The 26,510-nt window shown below is 51.0% G+C and overlaps 1 protein-coding gene across 3 annotated transcripts in view; it reads right to left on the bottom strand.

Annotated features, from left to right (window-relative positions):
• Positions 1-24,654, bottom strand: part of MTMR14 (myotubularin related protein 14) — a 65,772-nt gene extending 41,118 nt beyond the window's left edge. For all 3 annotated transcript variants that reach the window (XM_077324841.1, XM_077324843.1, XM_077324842.1), the window contains exons 1-9: positions 24,346-24,654; positions 22,038-22,186; positions 13,477-13,585; positions 11,561-11,636; positions 11,004-11,064; positions 9,980-10,102; positions 8,649-8,722; positions 6,098-6,168; positions 3,926-4,000 (exon numbers count right to left, since the gene is read on the bottom strand). In XM_077324841.1, the coding sequence (XP_077180956.1) occupies positions 3,926-4,000; positions 6,098-6,168; positions 8,649-8,722; positions 9,980-10,102; positions 11,004-11,064; positions 11,561-11,636; positions 13,477-13,585; positions 22,038-22,186; positions 24,346-24,639 (1,032 nt within the window). In that variant the 5' untranslated portion in view covers positions 24,640-24,654. The remainder of the gene's footprint in view (positions 1-3,925; positions 4,001-6,097; positions 6,169-8,648; positions 8,723-9,979; positions 10,103-11,003; positions 11,065-11,560; positions 11,637-13,476; positions 13,586-22,037; positions 22,187-24,345) is intronic.
• Between the last annotated feature and the right edge of the window lie 1,856 nt (positions 24,655-26,510).

The raw sequence follows: 26,510 nt of genomic DNA, 5'->3' as shown, positions 1-26,510 counted from the left end.
AGGGATTTGAACACAGGTGTCCCCAAGCCTAGTCTGGCACTAACCACTACCCCACACTACCAATCTGGTTCCTTCCCCCCCCCCCCCTGGACTGTACCCCACGTCTGCTCTCAAAGGCTCTCCCCAGAGCATCTTTCCTCTGTCTCCAAGGAGGCCGTTCTCTTTGCTTCACTGCTAAGGTCTCACGGCCAAATCCGCAAAACTGCCGATTCCCACCATAGTCTCAGCAAGGGCAAAGCACAACGAATCTTAAGATTTGCAGCAGCACAAGCTACAGACACCAGGTCCTGGCGTTCCCTGGGTCACAATGGAAGGAAGAAGAAACAAAACTACCAGGGGGGCAAGGCAGATGCAGAACAAACGCAAAATGGAAGGAAACAATTGTGGACATTGGGGGGGGGGGATTTCAAGAAGTCTTTGGAAGTGCCCAAAATATGTTCAGCTGTGTGTGTGTTGGGGGGGGAGGGTTGTGCTTACGGAGAGTACAAGATTCTGGCGATGGTCGTCTTAGGTCTCCCCACCAGAGCCCTGGGGAATCTGACCCCCAATCAGATGAATATACATGAAGCGGCCTTATACTGGGATAGAATGTTGGTCATTCAGCATCAGTATTGTGCACTCAGAACGGCAGGGGCTCTCCAGGGGCTCAGGCAGGGAGGGCCCTTTCCACCTCACTGACCACCAGGTCCTTTAGTTGGAGATGCTGGGTCGGGGACTGAACCTGGGACCTTCTGCATGCAGAGCAGATGCTGTACCACTGAACCACAGCCTTCTTGCCACGTTCAAGCTCTCCGAATGAGGCAGAGTCCCACGTTTCTGCAAGTCTAGCCTTATGCATCGCTTCGCAAAAAACTCAAAAGGTTTATCCCATTTCCTCCTGAAACTGAACGTCCAACGTTCGTCTTCGGAGGGCTCCTAAACCGATACCTAAGCAGCCAGCCCCGGGCTCCCCAGAAAGGGCCCCACAGCAAGGCCTCCAAGGCCCGCGCCCCACTCCAAGCCCAAGTGTGCCACCCATCCCAACAAAGCAAGATCTATTGTGCTTGCAACATTTGAAGTTGGCTGGGAAGCAGTTTGGGGAGGCTTTCGAGCCCAGAGCTCCTGGCTAATCGGAGAGGAAAGAGAAACCGTCGCCAAGGTGGAAAGCATAAAGCAAAGAAGGGAGTTCGGCAGGGAAGGGAGGAGAACTAAGCTTTCCCCTTTCTGACTCATTACTCAATCGTTCGAGACTGTTCCGTTGCACAGAATGCTTTTCCAGGACTCCTCGCAGGCTGAAGGGTGCACATAAATGGGGGGGGGGGGAGAAATCACTCTCCATCCGTCTAGCAGAGCCCTTGCAGGAAGACTGTGGCTATCGTGCTGGGTCCCGACCCACTTCTGCCCGGCCCCCCAAAATGGAGGATACTGCAGGGATGGGATGCCCCTGGAACGGCAGGCGGAGGAAAAGCAGCACTGCTCTCCCTCTGCTCCCCCCCCCCACCTGAAACAGCACACCTGACCTGTAATTGGAGGGATTGAGCGAGAAATTTCACAATGTGCTCATCTTGGAATAACCCCACCGAGCTACCTGCAGAGTCCTAACCCATTTCTAACCACTGCATGGGATTGGCTCGTTGATCGCTCCTCCCCAGCAAAGAGAAAGATTGGAAGGGGGGGGGGAAAAGAAGGGCCCCTCTAAGCAGAGAAATAATAGAATCACCTCTCTTTCCTGGTGATCTGCCTATCTGTTCCTAGGGCACCCAGAACGGCTCAAGACACCAAACAGATTTGTACTGGGGGGGGGGGAGAAGGCAGGGTGCTGTTCTGGCCTCTGCTTCCCATCCAGGATGGCACCTCTTCAGGAACGCAAAGGGTGGACAGGATGGCGTTGCTGAACGGAGCATCCATTACAGAACTTAACGTTAGAGGAATCTTGTCATCTTTGGGGGGGGGGGGGGAGAATTGTTCATGTTCCTAGCACTCACAGCAGTGCATGAAATAGAGAAAAAGCAGGAAGCAGAAGATGCTGGGAAAGAAACATCCCCTCTCTAGAAGAATTCCAGTCCTTTCTATTCTTTTAACTATTTCCAAAAAGCATTCTAAGGCTCTCCGCCTTGTTGGGGACAGCACACAAACTCCAAGGGGCTGAACCCCGGTCATTGATCGTTCTCTTTTTGTGTAGCTCAACCCCCACACACACAAACACACAAAGTTGATTTATTTGCTGAAATCTCTCTCACACACACACACACACACTTTCCTTCTCCCGGTTCTGCACTACTTAAACGAGGCTGGATTCTGCAATGGGCAATTTACATTTACAAATCCAGACAAACAAGCCAGGCCCAATTTCTCCGAGGGTCCCTTTCACCCCCGCCGTGGTATTTAGAGATTCTGAGGAGAAGACGCTCCACAGGCAAGGTCTCTTCTTCCACCCCCGCCCCCGCCCCGCCCCTCAAGCAGCTAGCACCACCTGGCTGCTGAAGAATAAAGGAAAATGAGGGACGTTCGCTGGTGAGGAACGTGCTAAAAAAAACGCAATTAGCGGCACGCCACGCTTGGCAGAATCTAGGTGAAATTGCAGGGCACCAGCACAATAGGACAGGCCACTGCTTTGTCGTCATGGGATTTCAGGAAGGCAAGCAGGCATTGGCTGTCATGGCAATCTTGGAAAAAAAAAGACAACGGCTCTCTATCATCAGAAGCACGATTTGTCAGGTATGGCAATGGCTTAATCACCATTATTTTCCATTTCTGAAACCTTTCTTCTCCTCCCAAAGGGGCAGGCTGCCCTGGTTCTTGGAGACAGGCTGACTGGGAGAGATCACACCCTTTCCTGAACAACAGAGAACCAGGGATGCTTGAGGGGGGGGGAGACTGCTATTGTCCTCAAGCGCTTGATGGAAAAGGCAAAGGCAGAAGGGGGCCAGTGGAAAGGGAAGGAGGAAGGACGGAATAAAAACATAGCTTACTCTAAGAGTTTCAACAATGGAAGAGGGGGGGAGAGGTGTGCAAGGAGGAAGGGCCAGACACGCTTGGGAAAACATGGCATTTTAGGACGAGTAGGCTCAAGAAGTCACGGGAGGGAACGCTGACCGGAGAACTGGGGCAAAAGCTCGGGGAAGGCGGAGGGAACACGATCAGAGGTGCCGCAGGAAAGGAAAAATCCTCCCCGAGAACTGCTTGTGCTCAAGACCAGCTTCTCAGACTTGCAGAGCAGAAAGGTGGCTCGTGTTGCTCGTGACGTCAAGGCCTACCTCCTCGCGACACTGCTGTGGTTGTCGGCAAGTCCCAAGGGAAAGAAGCAGGTCTTCTGGGGTCAATTTGCATCCCGCCCCCCTGGGATGGTGGGGACATCCAAGACAGAGAGGGTTCGGATGACCCGTCATGCTCTACTTGTACATTTTCTGTTGGAACCGAGACCCTGGACTGCGTGGATCGTTGTCCAATGCAGGAAGATGGGGCTTGCGTGTGAGTGTATGTGTGTGTTTCTGATGCTTTCCAACATAGACTCCCTGAGCGGCTCTTAGGAAAAGGCATCATTGCTGCCTTGGTGCCCCCACCCCCTTCTGTTCATTAGCCTGGGTGGGAGGGACATGCTGCAGCCATAAAGCTAAGCCAGCCTGGCCCTGCACACTGCCTACAAGACAACTGCCCTGGACCGAAGATAAGCTGCGCTCAGCTCCGGAGGAAGAGCCGGGCCTACCAAAGTAATACATTCACTTATAAAATATGGATAATGACGATGACCTACTTTGCGAGACTATCCTAAAGAACAAAAGCAGCCTCTGGGGTAGGAGATCTCTGGGAGACGCGATCGTGGGTGCAAAGAGGGTCACGTCGGAGCCCGGGGGGGGGGGTCGGGGGAGGCGGGGACTGGACAAGCTCTGCCACCTTCCCTTGTCCTGGAGGCCCAACGGCCAGGCTGCCCCTTTGCTCTTCTTACCTGATACTCACTCCAGTCAATGTTCAATGACTGCGTAAGAGAGGCAGGGATGCTGAGCGGGGCGTCGACGTAATCCTGCAAAGAGACGGGGCACGGAGTCCATCAGAGCTGCAAGACACAGGCTGGGCTAGAGGTGGCACTGCTCTCGCTGGAGTCCAATCCAGGCAAACTAAATCCACCGGAACCAAACCCCATGGCAAAGCGGGCCTTACCCAAATACCCAGGTGGGCCTGCTTACAAGCAAACCCCAGGAGGAGAAGAGTTGCCCCAGAAGGAGTCTCAAAGCGGCTTCCATCCGCCTTCCCTTTCCTCTCCCCACAACAGACACCCTGTGAGGGAGGTGAGGCTGAGAGAGCCCTGATATCACTGCTCAATCAGAGCAGCTTTATCAGTGCCGGGGCGAGCCCAAGGTCACCCAGCTGGCTGCACATGGGGGACCGTGGAATCAAACCCAGCTCGCCAGATTAGAAGTCCGCGCTCCTAACCACTACACCAAACTGGCTCTCTCAGTTCAGTTTACCACAGCTCAGTAGGACCTTCTAGCCAGGTGTATGCAGGTTGGCAGACTTGGCCCAATCCAGTGAGGCAACCGTGCAAGGGTCCCATTGGAGGCAGGACAATGGTTCTCCCTTTGCTCCCCCAGCCTTGATGCTTTCCAGTGAGTGACTTTTCAAGGCGCTGACCGTTTTTGAAACAAGATGCTCACAGTACCCAATCCACTCTCCAGGGTACTCTGCTCAGCCCTCAATCCTACCAGATTCTAAATCAAGACCCGTGCTAAAGTCAGGCCAGTTCACGGCCAAGGAAAGAATGCCCAGGTTATAAGCAATAGATTATTTTCACCCATTCGTGCCTCTCTGCCTCTCGTGTTTATACACCTTTATGCAAGAGTCAGCGCTTAAGTCAGGGTGCGTGGGCTTCAGAATACTTATTTATATTACTTATAGCCCACCTTTGCCACTGAGATGCCAAAGGGATTTACAGAGCACAAGTCACATGGGGTGGGACAAAAGAGTCTGGACTGCCGAAAGCCGAGAAGGCGTCACTTCAAGACATCACCCAATGGACCGCCTCTCATGAAAGCCTACAACATAAATACTTCTGACCCCCACCCCAGGCCTCTGCCAGGAGAGCTGAAGGATCTCCCCTTGCAGAAGTTGGCCACCCCCCAGCGAATTCAGCATTCTGTGTCTCCATGAACCGCATTCCACACAGCTCCCTCCTTGTAAAAGTCACTGGGGCAGCAAAACAGAGCACAGTGAGCATCCCCCCCCCCCCCACACACACACAGAGCTTGGTCAGGTATCACAGTTACTTCTGTTCTGCCGCCTAGCTGGGAACTTCGTTATGGCTGTGCTCTCTTGGGAAGAAGGATCAGGCCTCTCAGCTGCAGGACTTCCTAGAAAGGTTTCTTCCAGAGGCAGAAGCAAGGGAAGGATAAAGAGGGGGCAGGGAAAATGGCAGCAGCTGCCTCTTGGAGTCTTTCTGGCTGCTGTTACAGTTGTCCAGGCAGCAATGGTGCCATCCTGGAATGAATGCAAGACCTGGGCCTGGAATGCTGGATTTCTAGAATGAGGGGCTCCTTGCGTGCTTGGGAGCCTCTTTCTCTGATCCTGGCTACATAAGAGTCAGTTTGGTGTAGTGGTTAGGAGTGCAGACTTCTAATCTGGCATGCCAGGTTCGATTCTGAGCTCCCCCACATGCAGCCAGCTGGGTGTCCTTGGGCTCGCCACGGCACTGATAAAGCTGTTCTGACCGAGCAGTGATATCAGGGCTCTCTCAGCCTCACCCACCCCACAGGGTGTCTGTTGTGGGGAGAGGAATGGGAAGGCAATTGTAAGCCGCTTTGAGCCTCCTTCGGGTAGGAAAAGCGGCATATAAGAACCAACTCTTCTTCTTCTAAGGCCTCTCTGGCACTAACTCCCAGCTGGGGAACCACTCTGGAGACTTGGGCACACGCTCCAGCGAAGGAAATACACCTACAAGGGATGATTTAAAAGTCTCAAAGAGAGCCTAACCAACAGAATGACCAATCAGAGGGGCCAATTCTCCAGGAGCTCAGCTCCACCCATCCTCCACGCTCCCAGGAGAGGGGAATCTTCCAAAACGGAACCATCTTCTAATCTACACAAAAGCCAAACCTGCCAATTGGCTTTGACGTCAGCCTCATACCTGCTTCCAGTTGAAGACAAGGCCCTCCGCCGTGTAATCCCGCTCTTTGTACTCCTTGAAAAATTCACAGCCTGTAGAAAAGGTGTGGGGGGGGGAGGGGGGGAGAAATGGGGCACGGGAGAGAGAAGAGGGAGGGGGAAAGGAATGTGCATTGAGACAGACCGAACCATCTCTGAGGGAGGCCTCTCCCTCTCCGCCCCGAGATCCACACGCCCTTGAGCAGGCAGCATACGGGTGCCAGAGAAGGGCTGTCACTGGAGGTTAGCATGGCAGGCAGCCGGCTATGCAACAAGAGCCCCCTCTGGCTGCCGAAGGTCCCGGAGCCGAGCACGCGGTGACAGGCAGCTCCGACTTGGAAAGAGACAAGGCAGGCCACTAAAGCCACAACCAGCCAAGGGCTTCAGGAGCGGAGATCTCGCTTGGCCCCCAAAAGCGCATCCTGTAGAGCAGAGGGCAGCTCTCTCATAACCACTGAGTATTAGGCCCTGAGCTAGTACTGACAGGAGAGCGGTTCGCGGCCTTGTTTGTCGATGGGGCGGAAACCACCCCAGCGGAAGCCGTCCCTGGCAGAGCTGGCGGTGAGGGCCATGAAGACAGCCTGTTTCTTTAAATCAGCTCTCAAGCAACGCTGAATGTGCAACGGAAAGAGGTCCAAGGACTGCCAGTTTGTACGGTCCAAAGAACGCACTGCACAAAAATGCTTCTAAGACTGTGAACCCAGTGAAGGACCATACACAAGGCCAGTAATAGGGCCTTGGGAGACCAGTGTGGTGTATCAAGTGTTACAGTATAATACAGACTTCTAAGGAGCCTTCACACTTCGGTTGGCTCTTTAATGTCCAGAATGTTAAACAGATTCCCAATGCGTTTCGCTGCGTCGCTTTTTCAAGGGACATCAATTTCAATGTTTTCAGCAGGGAACTGCAGTTTAGAGCAGTGGTTCTCAACCTGGGGGTCGGGACCCCTTTGGGGGTCGAACAATCTTTTCACAGAGGTCGCGGCAGGGCAAGCCGCTTGGCCGGGGTGGCACGACCCACACAACAGCCTTGCGGAGTAGATCGAGATAGAGCATTTGTCTGTTTGGAGCCGTGGAAAAGATCAGCATGATGGGACAAGAGGCGGAGCTGAACTGAGAAACCCCAGGAAAAAAAAAAACAATTTATAACCAATCATGAACCATGGATCTTCACGCCATTGGTCAGTTTCGGTTTAATTTCTGTGAAAGAACCCTTGCATCATTTTACAGGTGGGGGTCACCACAACAGGAGGAACTGTATTAAAGGGTTGTGGCATTAGGAAGATTGAGAAACACTGGTTTAGAGAAACAATCTCTTAACAGAGAGCAAGACTGTTATAACAACTGCCCCTCCTAGCTTGAGGCGTTCCAGAACGAGCCTGAAGACTCCTTAAAGGTAAAGGTAAAGGTATCCCCTGTGCAAGCACCGAGTCATGTCTGACCCTTGGGGTGACGCCCTCTAGCGTTTTCATGGCAGACTCAATACGGGGTGGTTTGCCAGTGCCTTCCCCAGTCATGACCGTTTACCCCCCAGCAAGCTGGGTACTCATTTTACCGACCTCGGAAGGATGGAAGGCTGAGTCGACCTTGAGCCGGCTGCTGGGATTGAACTCCCAGCCTCATGGGCAGAGCTTTCAGACGGCTGCCTTACCACTCTGCGCCACAAGAGGCTCATTTCGAAGACTCCTTAGAAGTCTGTTTATTATACTATAACATTTGATACACCATACTGGTATCCCAGGGCCCTATTAGTTGCTTTGGGTCCAAGAGCACGAAAGAAGAACACTTGGCCAGTTCAAAAAATATCTATATTGTTGTCTCTGTTCCCCCTGGCTGACGTGAGGCTTATAAGGTAGAGCACAAAACACCCATGCTATAACCCATGCGCCAAAAAAAGGTTTGGCTCGCATGAACTGTGCCATTTTGATTCGGAAGCAGTTCTGTCTCACACATGAGAGCACACTGCACACAAATTCAGAGTTTCACGCCAACGCCTCCACACATCTCAACTCTGGAGCCATTTCCAAGTCATGTCCTAGAGGTGGAAAATTCATCCAAGGGCTGTTGTAGCTTTAAGTGGAACACTCCCACTGTGGGCTCCCCCTTTCCATTAGGAGACGTTAAGTGCATATGCACGCATTTCCCCATGCCAGAACTCCCCAGAAACATCCCGGAACATTTCAAGGCTCCAGGAAATTTCCAGGTCAGCGGCGGCTAGCCGGAGTTTCCTCGCGCTGCTGGGCTCCCCCTTCGGACCTGGTTAACTCTCTAGTAGAGGAACCTCTGGGGAGAGCGGAGGAGAAGATGCAGAGTTCGGGCAGGGTGGGGCGGCAGCGATGCCGAAGCCAAGAGAACGCCTGCAGGGGGGCCTCCATTGCTGCTCGGAGCCTCACTATTTTTCAGCAGCATCTTCTGTCCCATTTGAAGCTGGCCATGTGCTCCCACTTACTACATGAGCCATTCAGGCATGCACGCACGCGCACACAAACACACAGAGTACCTCACTGCCTAAATCTCTGAACACCCTCTCCGTACCTGGATATGGGGCAGAGAGGAGGGTGAAGTCGGCATAGCGCTGAGCTTTATCCACCTTCTCGGAAGACGTCACACTGAGAAAGGGAGACAAGGAAAGGCCCCGTTAGCATCGTGGCACTGGAGGGCAAAGGCAACGGAAGCAGCAAGATGGCAGGTATCCCAAACTATACACCAAGAGCCCCATAAAACCAGGATGATGTCCTGTAGCCCCACAGAAGTAGGTGGGGGGGGAGCTCCCCCCACAGGATGGGATATAGGCAAAGGATTTCACTTCCTAGGAAGCTCACGCCTCGTTTGTTTTTCTAGTGAAGTTCTAGTCTTTAGGGCAGGGGTAGTCAAACGGCGGCCCTCCAGATGTCCATGGACTACAATTCCCAGGAACCCCTGCCAGCATTCGCTGGCAGGGGCTCCTGGGAATTGGAGTCCATGGACATCTGGAGGGCCGCCGTTTGACTACCCCTGCTTTAGGGTAATAGTCTAAATGTAACATTCGGTGAAAGTTCAAGACTTCCAAACCCCTGGTTGCCTGGGCGATGCTTGCGGCTTTTCTTTTACTGCCTGCCCTCTGCTCATTGTTATGGGGGAGACACTGTGGAAGGAAGGGCCACCTGGCCTCCCTGGAGAAAGTGGGGGTGGGATAAAAATGTACTAGATGGCTCAATAGATTCGGAAGGGGAAAAAAAGGTTTTGGTACCCCACTTTTCTCTACCAGAAGGAGTCCCAAAGTAGCTTCCAATCACCTACTCTTCCTCTCCTCACAACAGACACCCTGCGAGGGAGGTGAGGCCGAGAAAGCTCTAAAGGAACTTAGTTACCTGAGCTGGCTGCACATGGAGAAGGAGTGGTGACACTACATTACATGAGTTGGCAGGCCATCATGCACTAGGTGGGCACATTAAGAGAAGCTGGCGGTAGCTTCCTTATTCCTTGCTGTGCTAATTCATTACTCCCAGAAACTCTTTGCTATGAGGGGGCAACTGAAAAAAAGGACCCATTTCCCTTCTGTCCCTGTCTGACCAATCTAAAAATCCCCTGTCATCTGAACTCTACGTTGAGGGTAGGATGTTTGAACCCAACAAGGGGCTATTTTCCCTGCAGAACGAAACCCCCAATGGGAAGCCAGAGCTACACTTGCATCCCTCTTCCCCCCAGAAGCAGCACCTTGTTCAACAAGGGCAGAGCTAAGGGACCATCCTGGGACCGCCTTCCTTTCCAAAAGTTTCCGAATACTTCTAACACTAGGAATCTGGGTCGCAGCAGCCAGCCTGCGGTATTAAAGGGGGCTTCCTCTGCGTAGCCCCACCGCCCATCATCATGCACCTAAGACTTACTTCAGGCCAAACTTCACTTTCTTGTTCTCCACCATCAAGTCACAGATGTATCTGACGGACAGGTAGCGCAACAGCTTGATGTCGTGGCCCCGGACCTTGTCGAACAGCTGTGAGTCTGCATTTCTGAGACACAGGACAAGATGAGTCACTCTCCCCAGAAGTGAGATGCGGAAAGGGGGGGGGGAGGTCAAGCCAAGCCACAAGTCCCAGAATTCGAAGGCAAATCTCCACCCAGCAGGCCAAGGGGAGTGGCCAAAAACCTCCCGTGAGAGCTCCGTTCATCTCAACTGGTGGTCTCCCAAGGTCAGAAGGACGGCATCTGAAGAACCCCTCCATGAAATGACCAGCAGGAGGCTACAACAGGCAACGGAGGCACTCATCTGCTCTGCAACCCTGATTTCTCCTGGTTCCCCATTTTGTCCCCAGTCCCAGAGACAGCAGGTCCTGCTGGTGACTCCGGAGGACTCTATCATCCCTTTACAAAAACCACACCCTTGGGAAATGCCTGAAGAGGAACTGAAGCCAGCATGAACCACTTGTGTTTATAGCATGCCCTCTGCTCCATCAGCAGTGTGCAAACAAACCCTTCAGGGTTGATTGACATGCCTGGATCGGGCCACAAGCACAGCCTTAAGAGCTACAACTGTGCTCTCCAATACTGGCAAGCTATTTGGATGGTCCTGCAACCACCTTGGATACAATTTCTTCTCTCCTAGCTTTGTCCCATCCATTCAGGGCTCCAGCCGCAGCCCCAACCTAGGAATCAGGATCAGTCCAACCCCTCAGATCTGAGGACAGCTTCACTGTAAGGACAAGTGGATGCCATTTCTTTGGTACACCCCGCCCCGCCCCCCGGTGCTGAAGACACACCAGAAACTTTCACAAAGTCCAGTCCTCCCCATTGCTGCAAAAGCTTCGAAGATAAAAGCTGCCCATCTTCAATTTCTCCCCCTCAAGCTAAAGAGGCACCTCTTGGGAAAGGAATCAAGAACTATATCTGCCCTCCTCCATGTCATACACAGACCTGAAGGCCGAATCCTCTTCCGACAGGTCCTCAGTATCCGCCCAGGCATCGTCTGAGCCCCCTGCAGAGAAGCCACCCAAAGGACAACAGGTTAGCAGGCAGGGTCACCGCCAGACCCAGCGTGATTTCCAACCCTAAGACAGGCATTACTTTGCTAGACCGCCATCCTTCCTGTGCAGGATGGGCTCCCAACATCTAGCCATTGAGGATTATCTCTTTAGCCCGCCCAACGCAAAACGGAGGCCTTCCTTGCAGTGATGGAGCCCTGTAAGGTCATGTTTGTCTCATGGAAGTGACTTATTCGCTGAGGAGAGGAGAGGAGAGGAGAGGAGAGGAGAGGAGAGGAGAGGAGAGGAGAGGAGAGGAGAGGAGAGGAGAGGAGAGGAGAGGAGAGGAGAGGAGAGGAGAGGAGAGGAATGCTGCTCCCAGCAAGCATGGCCAGATCCAACTTCCAGGTCATGCAAGCCACCCAAGCCAGGGACAAACTGAAGGTCTCCAGCTAACCTCACAAAAAAGTAAAAAAATGGTTACCACCACCTTCCACTCCGCCTCCTTACCTGAGAAAATGTAGTTGTATCCTGTACGCCCATACAGTTCTCCCCATCCGGCCAAGGTGGCCGACCGGCATATGTGCTGTGGAGAAAAGCAACAAAAACGTGTCCGGTGGAGCTCCAAGACATTGCAGGAGGAGGAGGAGATGCTGGAATAAGCTGTACTGCTGACGACAGGGGGGAAGGACAGAGGTCTGTGCCCCCTCCCCAATTTGCACTCCGTGAATCATTCCCAGAAAGCAGAAAACTAGCACTGCACGGGGAGGGCTAGGCTGGAACCTCTCTCCGTGACATGCTCCATTTATTATTACAATAGGGAGCCTTACAGATGGAACATTACCCCTAGGGAGCCTAAAATGGTACAGCCCATTCTACCACCCCAGTACTGTAACACTCATACCCATCTAGCGTAAAAGAAATTTTTGGAAATTTTTAAACAGAGGCTGGATCGCCATCTGACAGAGGCTGATTCCGTGAAGGGGGGGGGGGTTCAAGGGGGTGGCAGGTTACAGTGGGTGAGCGATAGGGTTGTGAGTGTCCTGCATAGTCCAGGGGGTTGGACTAGGTGACCCTGGGGATCCCTTCCAACTCTATGATTCTAGAAGCCTCATCAATCTTCCCAGGGCCAAGACCAAAGCGTCTCGGCTCAAAACTGTGGCTTCCAGACAAGTATTTATGAGCCTGACTTTGTTACTTCTCAACTGCATTGCTAAGGGGCATTTCACCCCCGCAGTTCCTTCCCCCTTTGCAGCCCTGTTGACCTTTTCTTTTTTAAATCCCATTGTCAATATCATTAACAGGCACTTTGGACCTTTCTCTCCTAAGCCCTTCATGAAGACACCGAGAGTAGCTTCTGGCAGGATCCTCCTGCATCCCCCCCCCCTCTGCTTCCCATTCCCAGAGCATTTCCAGCAAGAGGCAGCGTGAACTTGCACAAGCTCCTGCATTGGCCTGAAGCTACTATCTAACGTGAAACTCTTCTATAAAGCAGCTTTGGCAGGTAGCAGGTAGAAGAGGTAGACTTGAGTCCAGTCGCACTCGAGGGACCAACAAGATTTTCAGGGGAGAGGCCTTCCGGAGTCTAGCTGACGAAGGAAGCTGGGGCTCTCTAGAACTTCCCCCTCAGAATACTTAGACCCTTGTGGATTGAAAAGCCATGTTTGTCAGGGAGGGGGACAAGGACAGACATGGATTCATGATGTGGGCTGTGCTTGGTATGCAGCCGGCCCTGCTGGCATCTCCGGGGAAATGATGGTCAGCAGCAAGCGTTGTGGAAGACTTTTTTCTCGCTCAACAAATTTTGACCAGGCAACCAAGCTCGATGGACGAAGGCTTGCTTCCAAAACTGAACACATGTCATGGGGTGATTGATTTTTAAGACTTCTATTCACACAAAATCTGTTTTTCCCAAAAGAAAGATGACGGAAGAAGGGCTGTTTTTTTTTTTAATACCCCACTTTTCCCTACCGGAAGGAGTCCCAAAGTGGCTTTCAAACAGCTTTCCCTTCCTCTCCCCATAACAGACACCTTGGTGGGGCTGACAGAGCTCTGAAAGTTCTATGAAAACAGCCCTAAGAGGTCCATGCCTAGCCCAAGATTGCCCTACTGGCTGCATGCGGAGGAACTGGGACTCAGAACCGGCTTGCCATATCAGAGGCCGCTACTCTTAACCACGCTGCCTCCCAAGGAGATCCCGTGTAAGAACAGGATGACATTTCCCTCCCGACATCCACATCTGCAACTACAACCCTGCTCTGATGCTGACCCCTGACCCCAGAAGTCAGGCCGATCGAATCCCTCCCGAGCAGAGGTGCTAGGGAAGTGCCATGTCACACATGCACATGCGCCAAGAGGCACAAGGCATGGCATCTGTGTGGAGTGGCGAGAGGGACGGACGACGACGCACTGACCCACAGCGATACCTTTCCCTTGTAGAGGATGACAGGACAGACGAACCTCCCCCTGCATCTCGCCATCTTGCTGCGGTGGATGAGGTCTTGCAGCTTGCCGACTTGGACGGTGCTCTCGTACCTGTAAAGAGGGAGGGGGAGAGAGTCCGTTAGTGACTGGCAAGGAGGACCAGCCTGGCAGAGCATCATCCAGAGACCTTGGCAGGGCTTCCAGCTAATGAGCATTCCCTTCAGAGCGGTCATCCTACAGACCCTCCTCTATGAAAAACTACAGTTTGGATGAAAGGAGGTAGGCATGGGACTCTCCATACAACGGAGCAGAGGTGGCCAAACGGTGGCTCTCCAGATGTCCATGGACTACAAAAACACATGTGCTGGCAGGGACTCATGGGAATTGTAGTCCACGAACATCTGGAGAGCCGCCGTTTGGCCACCCCTGCACTAGAGAGAAACAAGATCTCGGACACCATGGATGAGCTACCGTTGCCAAGGACTAGCCCGTAATGCTTGATGTTTACACTGACCGTCATAAGAACTCAAAGACTCCATTATCTTGGTGGTCCTCCCAATAACCCTCTGCAGTAAGCCAAGGCCACATCTTGCTGTTGGAAGCCAGAGTTGGCAGAGAGCAGCGTCCTTAAGACAGATGTGAGATGTGATCTGGGGATTTCATCAGCCACTGATACCCTCTACCTGCTGGCAACCTCCCTCGGAGTCTGAACCGCCCAACTGTCCTCAGGTTGTGCCATCAGGAGCACTGCTGCAGGAAAGGTATCCCTTCATGTCAAACTGCTAACATTCTCAGAATCCTGCAGCAACTTCCAGATTCTGTATTCGAGGCCCTCCGGCCTGCTCCGCTACCCGCCTGCATACTTTTAGATAACCTGCTGGATTTTATTTTGATTTTGGGGGGACTTGAGAAAGGATGGGATTTTTGACCATTAACAGAAGCAAACGCAGACACCACTTGCAGAGAAAGCAGGAGTGGGGAGATGTGGGGCCCCCTCCTGGGGCAGCGCACCGACACTTTCCATTAAGGCCGCAATTAGGACGACAGGCATCTGGGAATCCAGAACTCAGCCCTGAATGTTTGCATGACCCTAATCCCCGGCTTTTGTGCCGGTTCCTTTTTACGGCATAATTAAAGGCCTGTGTGTAAATTCCCGCAAAGGCCAGTGGCCTGTTGGGGAGCCTGGGAATTTAGCGACTGAGTGCTCCAGCGGACAGCAGCCTATTCATTTTGTGCCACCAACCTCACAAACACATGCTGAGAAGAACCCCGGTCTGCCTTCCACAGCGCACTGACAAAAGAATCCAGGAAGAGGAGCAAAACAAATTCCAAATACCGGTGCGCTTAAACTTGTCCTCATCAAAGTGACTCTAGGAAGTACAGCACAGAACCAGGGACCAGAAGGAGCTACTAATGGGCCCTGGTTGGCTTGTCCAGGGAAGTCCGAAAGTCAGTGACAGGCAAGCTGAAGAGCACCTGTTTGGTTTTCACTTGTGTGCCGAACGCTGGCCGTAGAGTGGGGGACGCCTTGTCTCCCTGGCCTGGGATGTATCAGGAAATGGAAGCCAGCCCTCCGAAGGAAAAGGGGAAGTGCTTTGAATTGCAGGGAATTAAAAACAAGCCCAAGGTCAGCCAGTGGGGACTTGAGGCCCAAGATAAACACAATAAATGCGGCACTGCCTTCTAACTGGGCATGAAGGGATTCAATGAACACAAGAGGCTTACAAATCTGGGGGGGGGGGGGGCTCTACCAAGTTGATTTAAGGGACAAGAAGGTGGTGGGAAGAGAGGAACAAGGAAGTCAGGAGGCAACATGGGATCCAGAGCCCAGAGGAAAAGTTTTAGCTCAGCTGTGTGAGAACCAGCAAGACCCATTTTTGGGGCCTAGTTGGAAAGAAGCTCCTGCCAAAAACAAAACGCTAGAATCTTACTGAATGAGCAGACGCTGTGTTTTCTGGTTTTAGCATTTCCAAGCTTCATGGTCATCTTGCATGTTCTGCAGAGCAAACCCAATCCTGTCATCAAATTTTCCAGTGCCTTGTCTCCCAGCTTGCCTTGTTCTACTGCTTCCCTTGTGACCTATGCGCAAGAGAGTCAGGGCTCACTTTGGAGGCCGATAAAGGAAATGAAGGAAAGGGAAAGAAGCCAGAAGGACCTGGCAGACTTGGGTGGGGGACCAAAGAACACCTGATGTCCACAAAACCAACCACCTACCCAGCTAGCCTCATCCCAGGAGATGAGGGCTCCCCTCTTCCCTCACCTTTCCCAATGAGGCTGAAGTTGGCACCTTATTAATTAAAGATTCAGATGTTGCCTTAAGGGAGCAATAACTAGGGGGCCAAGGGAAATGCTCCAACAGCACAAAAACCTCCCTTGGTCGCTCAACACTACCTAAAAGACAGGGGTCACTCTCCCCCATTGTTTTCATTTGTGCCTCTGTCTCAGAGGGCCAAAATAAAGCTATAAATCATATTCTCTGCATTGCCAGAAGTCACCCCAACAGATGTCCCCAAGGCATGCCTCCCACTTCCCGGGACTCTGCACACGCATTCCTATTTTTGCCTTGCTTGATTGATCACCAAGGAACTCCAAAAGACTTAATGGGCAGACGAACATTCCCTGGGCCCAGACTTCCCAGGCACCAAATCCTCCCTGTTCAGTCCCTCCGCATTTTGCCACAGAGAAGGAAGGGGATGGCTTATCAATCACATAATACTGTACCCAATAACGGGAGGCATATTATGCGCCCCACAACACCCCAGCACACAGCACATTCCGCAGCAAAGAGCCTTGTAAGGCCGGGGATGGCAGTGTAGCGTTACTAAAAGGTTATCAAGCATGGAACATTGCAGATGATGTAGCTGCAACATCATCACTTTTTCCTATGCAAGCCTTCCCCAGGGCCAGCCAAAAGATTTCCTATGCAAACCTTCCCCAGGGCCTGCCCAGACAGGGCCTGGAGGTGCCAGGGCCCCTCCCCTTCTCATACTATGTCCATCCTCAGATGGAGAGAAGCTTCTCTCTGCTGGGACCCTACGGGGACCAGACACCCCAAACGCGATGATTTCACGCCAATTCCATTAAACTTGCCCAACACTTTAAAAGCCTCAAAGCCCAGGTGTTGCTATGGCAACCCCGACCCCTGATTTTGAAAAATACATGAAGTACAAGCCTTCCAGGGAGCAACAGCCAAGTACGGCCAGATGTGGTACTTTCCCATAGAATATTCTATTACCCTGCACAGTTCACCAAACTGAACAGAAACGCAGCCTAGGAAAAAGCAACCTTCTTTTGAGGAGTTGCTAGGGTGGTACCCAGCCTTGCCACAAGAGGGGGAAGCAATGCTAAAAGCCTAGCAAGCGTTGATTTCTCTTCTCAGGAAGAGTTAAGGAAAACCTGAAGGCAATGGGCCAAAAATCAAGGGATGGGGACGAGGAAGCAGGCCTGCAAGCCTGTTGTGAGAATGTAGGAGGGAGGTGGTGCTAGAGGTGTGTAACTCTACTGGTCAAGAATAGGATAGGTAACTGATGAGCCAAGAATCATAGAGTTGGAAGGGACCTCCTGGGTCATCTAGTCCAACCCCATGCACTGTGCAGGACACCCACAACCCTATCGCTCATCCACTGTCACCTGCCACCCCCTTGAGCCTTCACAGAATCAGCCTCTCCGTCAGATGGCTATCCAGCCTCTGTTTAAAAATTTTCCAAAGATGGAGGACCCACCACCTCCCGAGGAAGCCTGTTCCACTGAGAAACTGCTCTGTCAGGAACTTCTTCTGGAGGTTTAGACGGAATTTCTAGTCTGCTCCCTGCAAAGCCCATGGCCCTCTTATTTCACTGCCCCATTTCTAATACAAAGGATGCCAAAAGCCACTATGTGTCTTCTCTCAGTGCTAACAGCAGACAGTGCTCCTGGTATGCACTTCGGCCAGTCCCTTGCTTCCTGGCTCTTGCACTGCAATGCTGCAGGGGTGGGGAGGAGCGGAAGATCTCTGCCTTGGCTTCCAATGCTATTTACACTGAAGGAGGAGGGATTTGAGGGCCTCCAGCCAGTTTCTTAAGAGCAGGTCGACAGAGTGCGCCAACATTGCACAACCCCTTGCTCAGTTCCAAAAAAGGGCCCCCATAAAAACTGGTTGCCAACTAGGGTGAAGTTCACCTGCCACATTACTATGCATTAGGTTCCCTTTGTTTGTCCCTTTCCTTGACTGAAAAAACAACACACCCATGGCAGAATTTTTCCAAACATGGGAGTGGGGACGTGGCCAATAAAATTCAGACATAATAGTTGGACGTTGGGCACTGTCTTAGACCTTCATCTCCTCCTGAAAGGGCCCCAGGTAGTTCCATGTGTTCTATGGGGAGATGTACAGGGAACATAGTACACAGTCAAGGGTATACACAGTCTGCCCTTACATGTGAAGATCCGGGGGCTAGTGTAGTGACCCCACAGTGGCACTAAGAGGAACTAAATATGCTATGTTTGGCTGTTTCCCGACCCCATCCCCCCCCCCCCCTATAGACATTGAAGGTATTCCCAGAGAAACATAACTAGCAGGTCTCTCTGAACTCCCTGACTCTCCAAAAGGATAAAATGGCAGACACTGGCAAGGGTGCGCTAAGGCAGGAGTCCCCAACACCCGGTCTGCGGCCCGGTACCAGGCCGCCAGCAGCCTCGCCTGCCTCCCCCCCCCTGCAGCGAGAGGGGGGGAAAGAGGCCGGCACTGCAGCCGGTGCGGCAGCTACGCAAACGTGCACGCGCAGAACTGCCGCGCATGCGCGTTTGTGACCCCTGGTGGCCAAAACACGCATGCGCGGCAACTCTGCTCATGCTTGTTAGCGCCACCTGGTGGCCAAAACGTGCATGCACCGCAATTGGGCATGCGCATTTATGAGCAACTGCGGCAGCCGGGCCGCTGGCTCTCCCCCACCCCCGGAGGCGGTCCCCAACCAGAAGAAGGTTGGGGACTGCTACGCTAAGGAACATTTAAAAGTTCCTGTCCTGGTGGGGGATAGGCACTGCCCTGCCTACCTCAAGTGTCCTCCCTGGAACTCGGTGTAGAGGTTAGGAGCACTGATTTCAAATTGGGAGAGCCGGGTTTGATTCCCCGCTCCTCCCCCACATGCAGCCAGCTGGGTGACTTTGGGCTCACCACAGCACTGATAGAGCTGTTCTGACTGAGCAGTAATAGCAGGGCTCTCTCGGCCTCACCTCCCTCACAGGGTGCCTGTTGTGGGGAAAGGGAAGGAGATTGTAAGCCTACTCCTTCAGGTAGAGAAAAGCGGCATATAAGAACCAGCAGGAGGGAAAGGCTGCCTGAAGGAAGCATCTGTCTTGATTCTCATGATGTGCCCCACAGGGCTCCAGAGTCATACTGCCACCATTTCCCCGAGAATAAAAACAGGCCCATCAGAAGCCAAGATAAAATCACAGTGCGCTCATGCTGTGGTTGGAAAGAAGCCAGCACCAGGACCCCTCGAAGGTGGCAACATGATTACGGATGGAACCCTTCCCCTGCCCATCTATTTTCGGCTGATTAGAAATTACAGGACTGTGAAGGTCCAAAGGGCTATCTTAACTCACCCACCCCAAAACTGCCCCCTCCAACTTTTAGCACATATCCCAGACTAACGTGAGCATGAAAGAGACACACTGTAGCAACCAGACCTTATTTCAGGCAGCTGCTTCAAGGAAATGTACTGAACCCTTCGTAAGGAAACCAACCCCACTACACCGTGGCCAGTCATTAACCTAACCAGAGAAAAAGTTAAAGGCTGTCATCAAGTAGACCCTGAACACCCAAAACACTATGCAAGCACACAGGCAGCCCCACATCCCCCTCTCTTGCTAGAAAACTTACTTCAAGAGCACAGTATATAGCATGGCCTCCATCCATCCCATTCAGGGTGGTCTCCTCAGACTAGCAGAGCATCTGCAGGGTCTCAAGCAGACAGCAGGTCTTCCCCCAGCTGGAGATGCCAAGGGATCTTCTCTGCACCAAGTGGATGTCCAGCCACTGAGTCCCAATTTGACAGGTTAGCTTTTCAATATTAGAGAATGACAACCCTTTGCTCCAAGTCCAGCCAATCCCAAGTCAATGAATTGTCAGCTGCAGTATGTTCGTTTGTGATGGAAGAAGAGAGTAGGTGGGTTCTTAAAACCGAACAGAAGCCCAAAAAAACCTGGGCTCCAGTGTCACACTAACACCACCGGTCTAACTTCAGCCTCATAATTAAATCTCCATGAGCAGAGAAGTAGGCAACTCACAAAAAAGAAGAAATACAGGAAAGCGGCAGGCTGTATGAATAACCCTAGGGGAGAAACCACTCAGCCAACAACCACCCATATGAAGCGTGTCCCTGTCTGGGGCTGAAGGAACTTTCTCCATCTGAGAAAGGTGAGAAAAGTGATCATATCAAAAAGGAGAAAGATACCATCCCAGCTAGTGTTCTAGATAGTTGTAAACCTGTTTTAGTGGTTGGATTAATTAACGGTTTTAGGAAACCTATCAATTACTTCAGTTGGCTTTTGGAGTTCCAAATACTGTCCTTGGTTTAACTCATTCTACCCTTCTCCAGTCTGTGATACTTCAAGAAGAACAGAGAAAGGGTTTGGCAGATGAGGGGGAGGGGGCCCAGAGTACACCTTGACGCAGCCTATGAACCTCCAGTCACCAATTTCCAGGTAAGCTCAGTCAATGAATCCCCTTCCTCATTCCCTTTGTTTTATATCAACTATCTAATGGCTCTCTAGGCCCTCTTTGCAAACGTGCAAAGAAACTTCCAAGAAACCACAGGCTGCTGACATTTCTACAAAACTGTCAGATTCCACCGTCCCGATCCAATCCCACAATTAAAACCCAGGCAAGGCTTCTGACCTCCTGGGAGTAACTCAGCTACCCAACTTAACTTTTTAACATTACTAGCTACCATTTTCCAAGCAGCTGAATATTAGACTTCAGGAAAGCCATTGAGGGACATAAAACACCCCGCAGGGGACACCCTGAAATTGATGGACATGGAAAATGGAAATGCAAGCTAAACACTGAGGCATCCCAAAAGCAGGTACTCAAAGAAAGCTGCATACAGAGAAACAAAGAGGAGAAGAATAGCAGGCAGCTTGTATTTTGGTCCTGGGCACAACCTGGTGGAATGAACTCCCGGAAGAGCTGAAGGCCCTGCAGGAGCTACCCGATTTCTGCAGGGCCTGCAAAACAGAGCTCTTCCGCCAGGTCTACAGTTGAGGTCAGGGTATGGATGATCAGATGGGTCCCTCCAGGAGAGACCGCCACCGGGCCCAGACCACCGCCTTGTGGCGGACCGCTGGCATCTGTAGATCCCCGTGACTCCCTGAGAGGGAGTTAGGTGTTGCGGGGGTGGGAGGATAGGGGTTTTTTGGCTGCCAGGATACATAATTTTAATGGGGTATTATAATAGCTATTTTATGTGGGGGTTTTACTATGTAACCCACCACGAGAAGGCATGCTGATAGCGGTGGGCGGGAAATCTACTAACACTTCCAATAATAATAATAATAATAATAATAATAATAATAATAATAATAATAATAATAGAGTGCAGGGACACATGGGAAGAAGAAGGAACACACACATACTCCCCAAGGGAAACACAGTACAGTAGACCAGGCCACGGAGTTCAAATTCAAATTCTTACTCAGTCATGAAGTCAATAAGCAGCCCTCTACAGCTGCTGTTTCATTTTACACTTCTGGTCCTGAACAACAGCAACAAACTTACACTTTATGGACACATGGTAACATTTTAGGGATGTAGCGATCAGACATGTTAGTATACTGATCTTGGAGATTTTGTTAAGAGGGTAGGTGCAGTTTGTTTTACTTCCATGGAGGACTGCAGTTACATACAATGTAAGCCGTGCAGAAATGCAGCAAGCAGCAGCAATGTCCAGAAAACCCACAAGGAAATCAGGTTTGTTCTACTCCGACATCCCCAGCTCTAGAGCTGTTTCATGTGACCGGTTTTCTATGCAACTATCACTTCCTCCATTACTTGGAGAAGGTCTATGACTCAGTGGCAGATCCTTTGTGTGACTTGCCGAAAGTCCCAGGTTCAACCCCCATCATCCTCAGACAATTAGTAGATAATGAAAAAGACCTCTGGAGAACTGCTACCATGGGTTCCATATAAGAAACCCATATTTTATCATATGTGCTTGGGTCTAAACCAGGTAATTACGAACAACATTACAAGCAAGAATCTTATTCCAGTGATCAGGGCAACAAAAGCTTTTATAAACTGGAAAATAAGAGTTCTCTTTCTCAAACTCCTGGTGTATGGCAGACTAGTATGTGAAGGCAAAAGCTGCCTAGTGAATGCCTTAAATAAGCTACTAGATTTTGCAAGACATGCTACAGTAAAACCAAATGCTCACTAGCCCTTTTTGCCACATGTACATAGTGAAAGTTATGTGCTTGTATGGTTTGTGATTCAGGTATGGTTTGTGATTCAGTGGCAGTGCCTCCTCCGAAAGGAAGGTTTATGTTCTTCGCACGGTGATTCAGAACAGACACAGTCATAACTTACGTGTGCCTCTCTCGGTCAGTGCTCTCATATTCCAAGAAGATGATCTGCCGGGGGTAGTGGCTGCAGATTTCGCCGTTCGCATTGTGGATCAGGCTGTAGCAGTAGTCCTTGCTGAACAAGTCAAGGCAGCATTTTTCAATGCGTTCCACCTGCACAGGTCAAAGAGCACCGCAACCATTCATATGTGGCTATTTATGGCAACCCTAACAGAAAACTGCAATACAACATTCACTATGCAAAGAGAAATTAGACAACTTGCAAATAAAGAATGGAGGCAAACAATCAGGATCTAGTTCAGGTGGCGCAACAACTGTAAACCCCTCCATACTAGTGGAGTTTCAACAAACTTCAGGGGGTCAATAACCCATTTCTATACCCCAAGGTGCTGAGGCAGCTATACTATGTTAACAGGAGCGGGAGAGGACTGCATTCATAACACTAGGTTATCTAGCAACCTTCGAACATTGCAAACACATAATGCTTATTATCATGAAGCTCTTCCATGAGAATGATCAAAGAGAATCATCTTTAGGACTGTAGTCAGATAATCTAAATGTGGCAACAGATGTGTCATGTTAGATCAACATTTCTGTAACTCTGACTGTACAAAGAACACCGCAGTTGGTACTTTATTCGTCCCCACCCTCCTGTAGAGCAGGCCTTCATTAGTGTGTGACTGTGCATGTGTGGTTAACATGTGGGCTAACTAAAACAATGGCTCTAACAAGCTGAAACTAGCATCCAGCATTACACTGCTTCATATTTATGGCAATAAGCTTCTGATAATGAAGAAGAAAAGAATGCAATAGGTACTGCAAAGCAAAAAACAAAAAGACATTTCAATAAGCAGGAAAATATTGACAAAAAGAAGTTCTGAGAAGTTACTTAATCTTGGTAAAAATTAAGCACAGCTGACAGAAAAGGTTTTCTACATGGCTACTTTTGTCTAGACTGGGAGGAAGAACCAGGAACAGTGGAGAGTTGATAACAAGCAAGCTTGATTAGATAGCACAAGATAGCAAAGCCCAAAAAGAAAACACTTCTAAGAACACAAGGCTACTGCCTAAGACATTCTAACAAGATATAGATGGAACTTCCTTTATGTGTGGAGGGCTTGTAAAAGAGCAAAAATATATAGGAAAGAAATGCACTCAAAAACGCAAAGTATGTTAAAGTTTAAATTCTCAATGGTAGCCAAGCACACAATCTTAGGTGTTCTATCTACATAATCATCAAAAACATTAGAAAAGCTATACCTATAATATCTCAGAACTCTAATGAAAGGGCAATTATTGTTTCTCCTATACATTGTATACTACATGATTGTCTTTCACAATTGTTATTACATTGTGTGGCTCATTTCCATCCTTTTCTTTTTCCTCACTGTTTTTCTAAAATAAACATCAACTAATGCAGAATAAGTCTGTAGGACGGGATGCACCAGCTCAATACATCCAGTCAACCACAAACCACTCCCAGCAACAAGGCTTTCAACACAGCAATAACTGTCTACACACTTACCATTACAACACATTGCTATCTTTCACTTTAAATTCTTAATTGACACTGAAGCACCAAACAAGCAGCATGAGCCACACCTGGCAGTAAATACCTTACATGAGCTACTAGGATCTTATTCTGGAAAACTAGTCTAATTCTTCCCAGGGATATGGTAAGGAACCTGACATTCATTAGAACTTCTCATGAAACACACACAAAGAAAAAGTGCTGTTTTTTGGACCCCACTTTTCACTGCCTGAAGGAGTCTCAAAGCACCTTACAATAACCTGTCTCCCCCCACAACAGAGACCATGTGAGGGTGAGAGAAATTGACTTGCCCAAGGTCACCCAGTTGGCTGCATGAGAGGAGTGGGGAATCAAACCCCATTCTCCAGATTAGAGGCTGCCGCTCTTAACCACTACACCGCACTGGCTCTCACTGAGAAACACAAACGTGTTTAGCTGTGGACAAACAAAGAAAACTATGGTGGAGTTTTTGTAGCAGAGCAGGCAAAAACCAAATGACTTTACTCAAGGAAGCAGACATATAAACAATACCGACAAACATTACATGCATGAACTTCCAGAAGGGAAGTTGTCCTAACGTGGAAAAGGAAAACTAACTTAGTCATTCCGCGGCAAGCGCCAACGAAGCAGAGACCACCGCAAAAGCTGCATCTGTGGATTTCAGCCTGTCACGCAGCTACCTAAAGCGGCACGAACCCTCCTCCAAAAGAAGGAGCAACCCAAGAAGCGGGGGCGCTACAGCTCACCAGGAGAGTCCTCTCTCTGTCTCCCCCCGACTCACCTTTGCGTTGCTCCCGGCTCCGGTGCTGCCGCCCCCTCCTCCGCCCGCGGGGCCGCCGCCTCCTCCGCCCCCACCGTCCCGGGCTCGGTACTGCGCCCTCGAAAACTCCAGCAGCAGCTCGGCCAAGGCGCGCTCGCCGGCCCCGCCGCCCTGGAGGAGGGAGGAGCCGCCCCGGGCGCCTGCCATCCCCGCCCCACACTCACGGGCGGCAGCCCCGGACGCGTCGCCCCAGCGGCGCCTGCCCCATCCCAAGCGCCTTCCGCTTCCGGAAAAAGAGAGCGGGGATGCCGTCATCACGCCGCGACAGGGCCCGCCCGGGGCGCCCACCCCATTGGCCTGCAGGCCGCGCGCAAAACAAGCCCCCTCCCGCGCGAGGAGGGCGGAGCCAGAACCCTGGCGAGGGGGCGTTCCAGGGGCGGGGCTGGGAGCCGGAACGGGATTGGTGGGCTGGAGCCAATGGCTGCGCGGGCGGGGCGCTTGGCGCCAAGGTCAGTGGTTGCCCATGTTGTGGTCGCAGGAGCAGCGCGCTCCTTTGGCTCCGCTTGGAAAGCCGGCAGCGTCGCCGTGAGACTGGGGAAGGGTTCGTGCACAAGGAAGCCTGTATTATTATACCTTGAATAATGAAGCCTTGTTGGCTGTGCTGCCGCAATAGCAAGCCGTCCTGCATGCTTGGTTGCAAAATCGCAAACCTATTGGGATAACCTTGCTGAATGTAATGGGATGCTTAATAAACTCTGATTTAAACACGTCCGATCTGTGTTGGCCACTTCTCTGTGCAAAAAAGCTGCCCGTAGGCCTTTGGGACAATATTGATCTTGAAGGAGCCCCTGGACTCCGACTTGGTTCAACAGGATTCCCCCAACACGTCCAGCAACAAAAGAGTCTGCCCAGCAGGAGCCTCTTGCTACTTTCCAGTAAGCGGGCCCTCGTCCGAATAATAAGCATAACAATTCTGTCCGTTTGGAAAGCACAAGGCTCCCGTTTAGTTTTGCTGCAATGGAATGACAGGCTGCCCCTCTGGAAGCAACACTGCTAAGTAATGCCTTGGCTACCATCGTGCTGATCCTGAATCGAGCCAAGTCGTTTTCTATCCCGCCCTTCCTCCAGAGAGTTCACCATCACTGCTTTTATCTTCACAAAAACCCTGTGGAGTCAGGTTAAACTGAGAGAGCTGAACACACCGGAGAAAGGGGCAAATGAGAAAAAGGTACAATTCAATAAGGAGAAGTGCAGAGTTCTACCTCTGGGTCACAAAAATGAGAAGCATGCATATTGGATGGGAGAACGAGATTTTGGGGGTACCTGTGGACTGTAGCTAAATATGAGCAGACAATGATGTGGTGGCAAAGGCGAATGCAGCCTTGGGCTGTATCTACAGAGGCATCACATCTAAACTGCAAGATGTCATAGTCCTGCTGTATACTGCATTGGTCAGACCACATCTGGAGTACTGTGTGCTGTTCTAGAGGCCTCACGTCAAAAGGGACATGGACAAAATTGAGAGGGTGCAAAGGAGACTGACGAGGATGATCCAGGGTCAGGGGACCAAGCCCTGTGAGGAAAGGCAGAGAGATTTGGAAGTATTCAGCCTGGAGAAGAGGAGGTTGAGAGGGGGGGATGATTGCTCTCTTTAAGGATCTGAAAGTTTGCCACTTGTAGGAGAGCAGGGAGTGGTTCCTGTTGGCAGTGGAGGATGGGATCTGCAGGCTTTGAAGCTTGTATGTAATAACTTAACCACTGTTCCTCTGTTCTGTATTCTTTGGTTCTGCTTCAGCCAGAATGGCTTCCCTTTTTCTGCTTGATGGATGGAGTGCTGCAAATGCCTCTGTAAACCTAAAAGTGGCCCTAAGTTGAAAGAGGCATATCTCAGCACAGCCATGAAAATTGATTTCTCCCCAGCGGTGACCTAAAGCAGCTCATGTCATTCTCCTCCATTTTATGCCATCTCATTCTTTCAGTCAACAGCCTAGGGGAAATGACTTGTATCCCTGCTTAATCATAAGGGGGTTCAAAATGCAAGGAACTTCCATAGTCAGCTGACTGCTACAGAACCCAATGCATGCTGCAGAAGCTTAGAGGCGTTAGCGTAGTCAGCAGGCCTGCAGAAAAATATCCTGGCCTTAATGGCTGCAGTCCATTCTCCAAGGTTAGGGACAGAGAGTGGC

Source organism: Paroedura picta, chromosome 3 (assembly GCF_049243985.1).
Source record: "Paroedura picta isolate Pp20150507F chromosome 3, Ppicta_v3.0, whole genome shotgun sequence".
In the NCBI taxonomy this organism is placed as follows: Eukaryota; Metazoa; Chordata; class Lepidosauria; order Squamata; family Gekkonidae; genus Paroedura; species Paroedura picta.
This window is presented reverse-complemented; position numbering and strand designations above follow the sequence as displayed.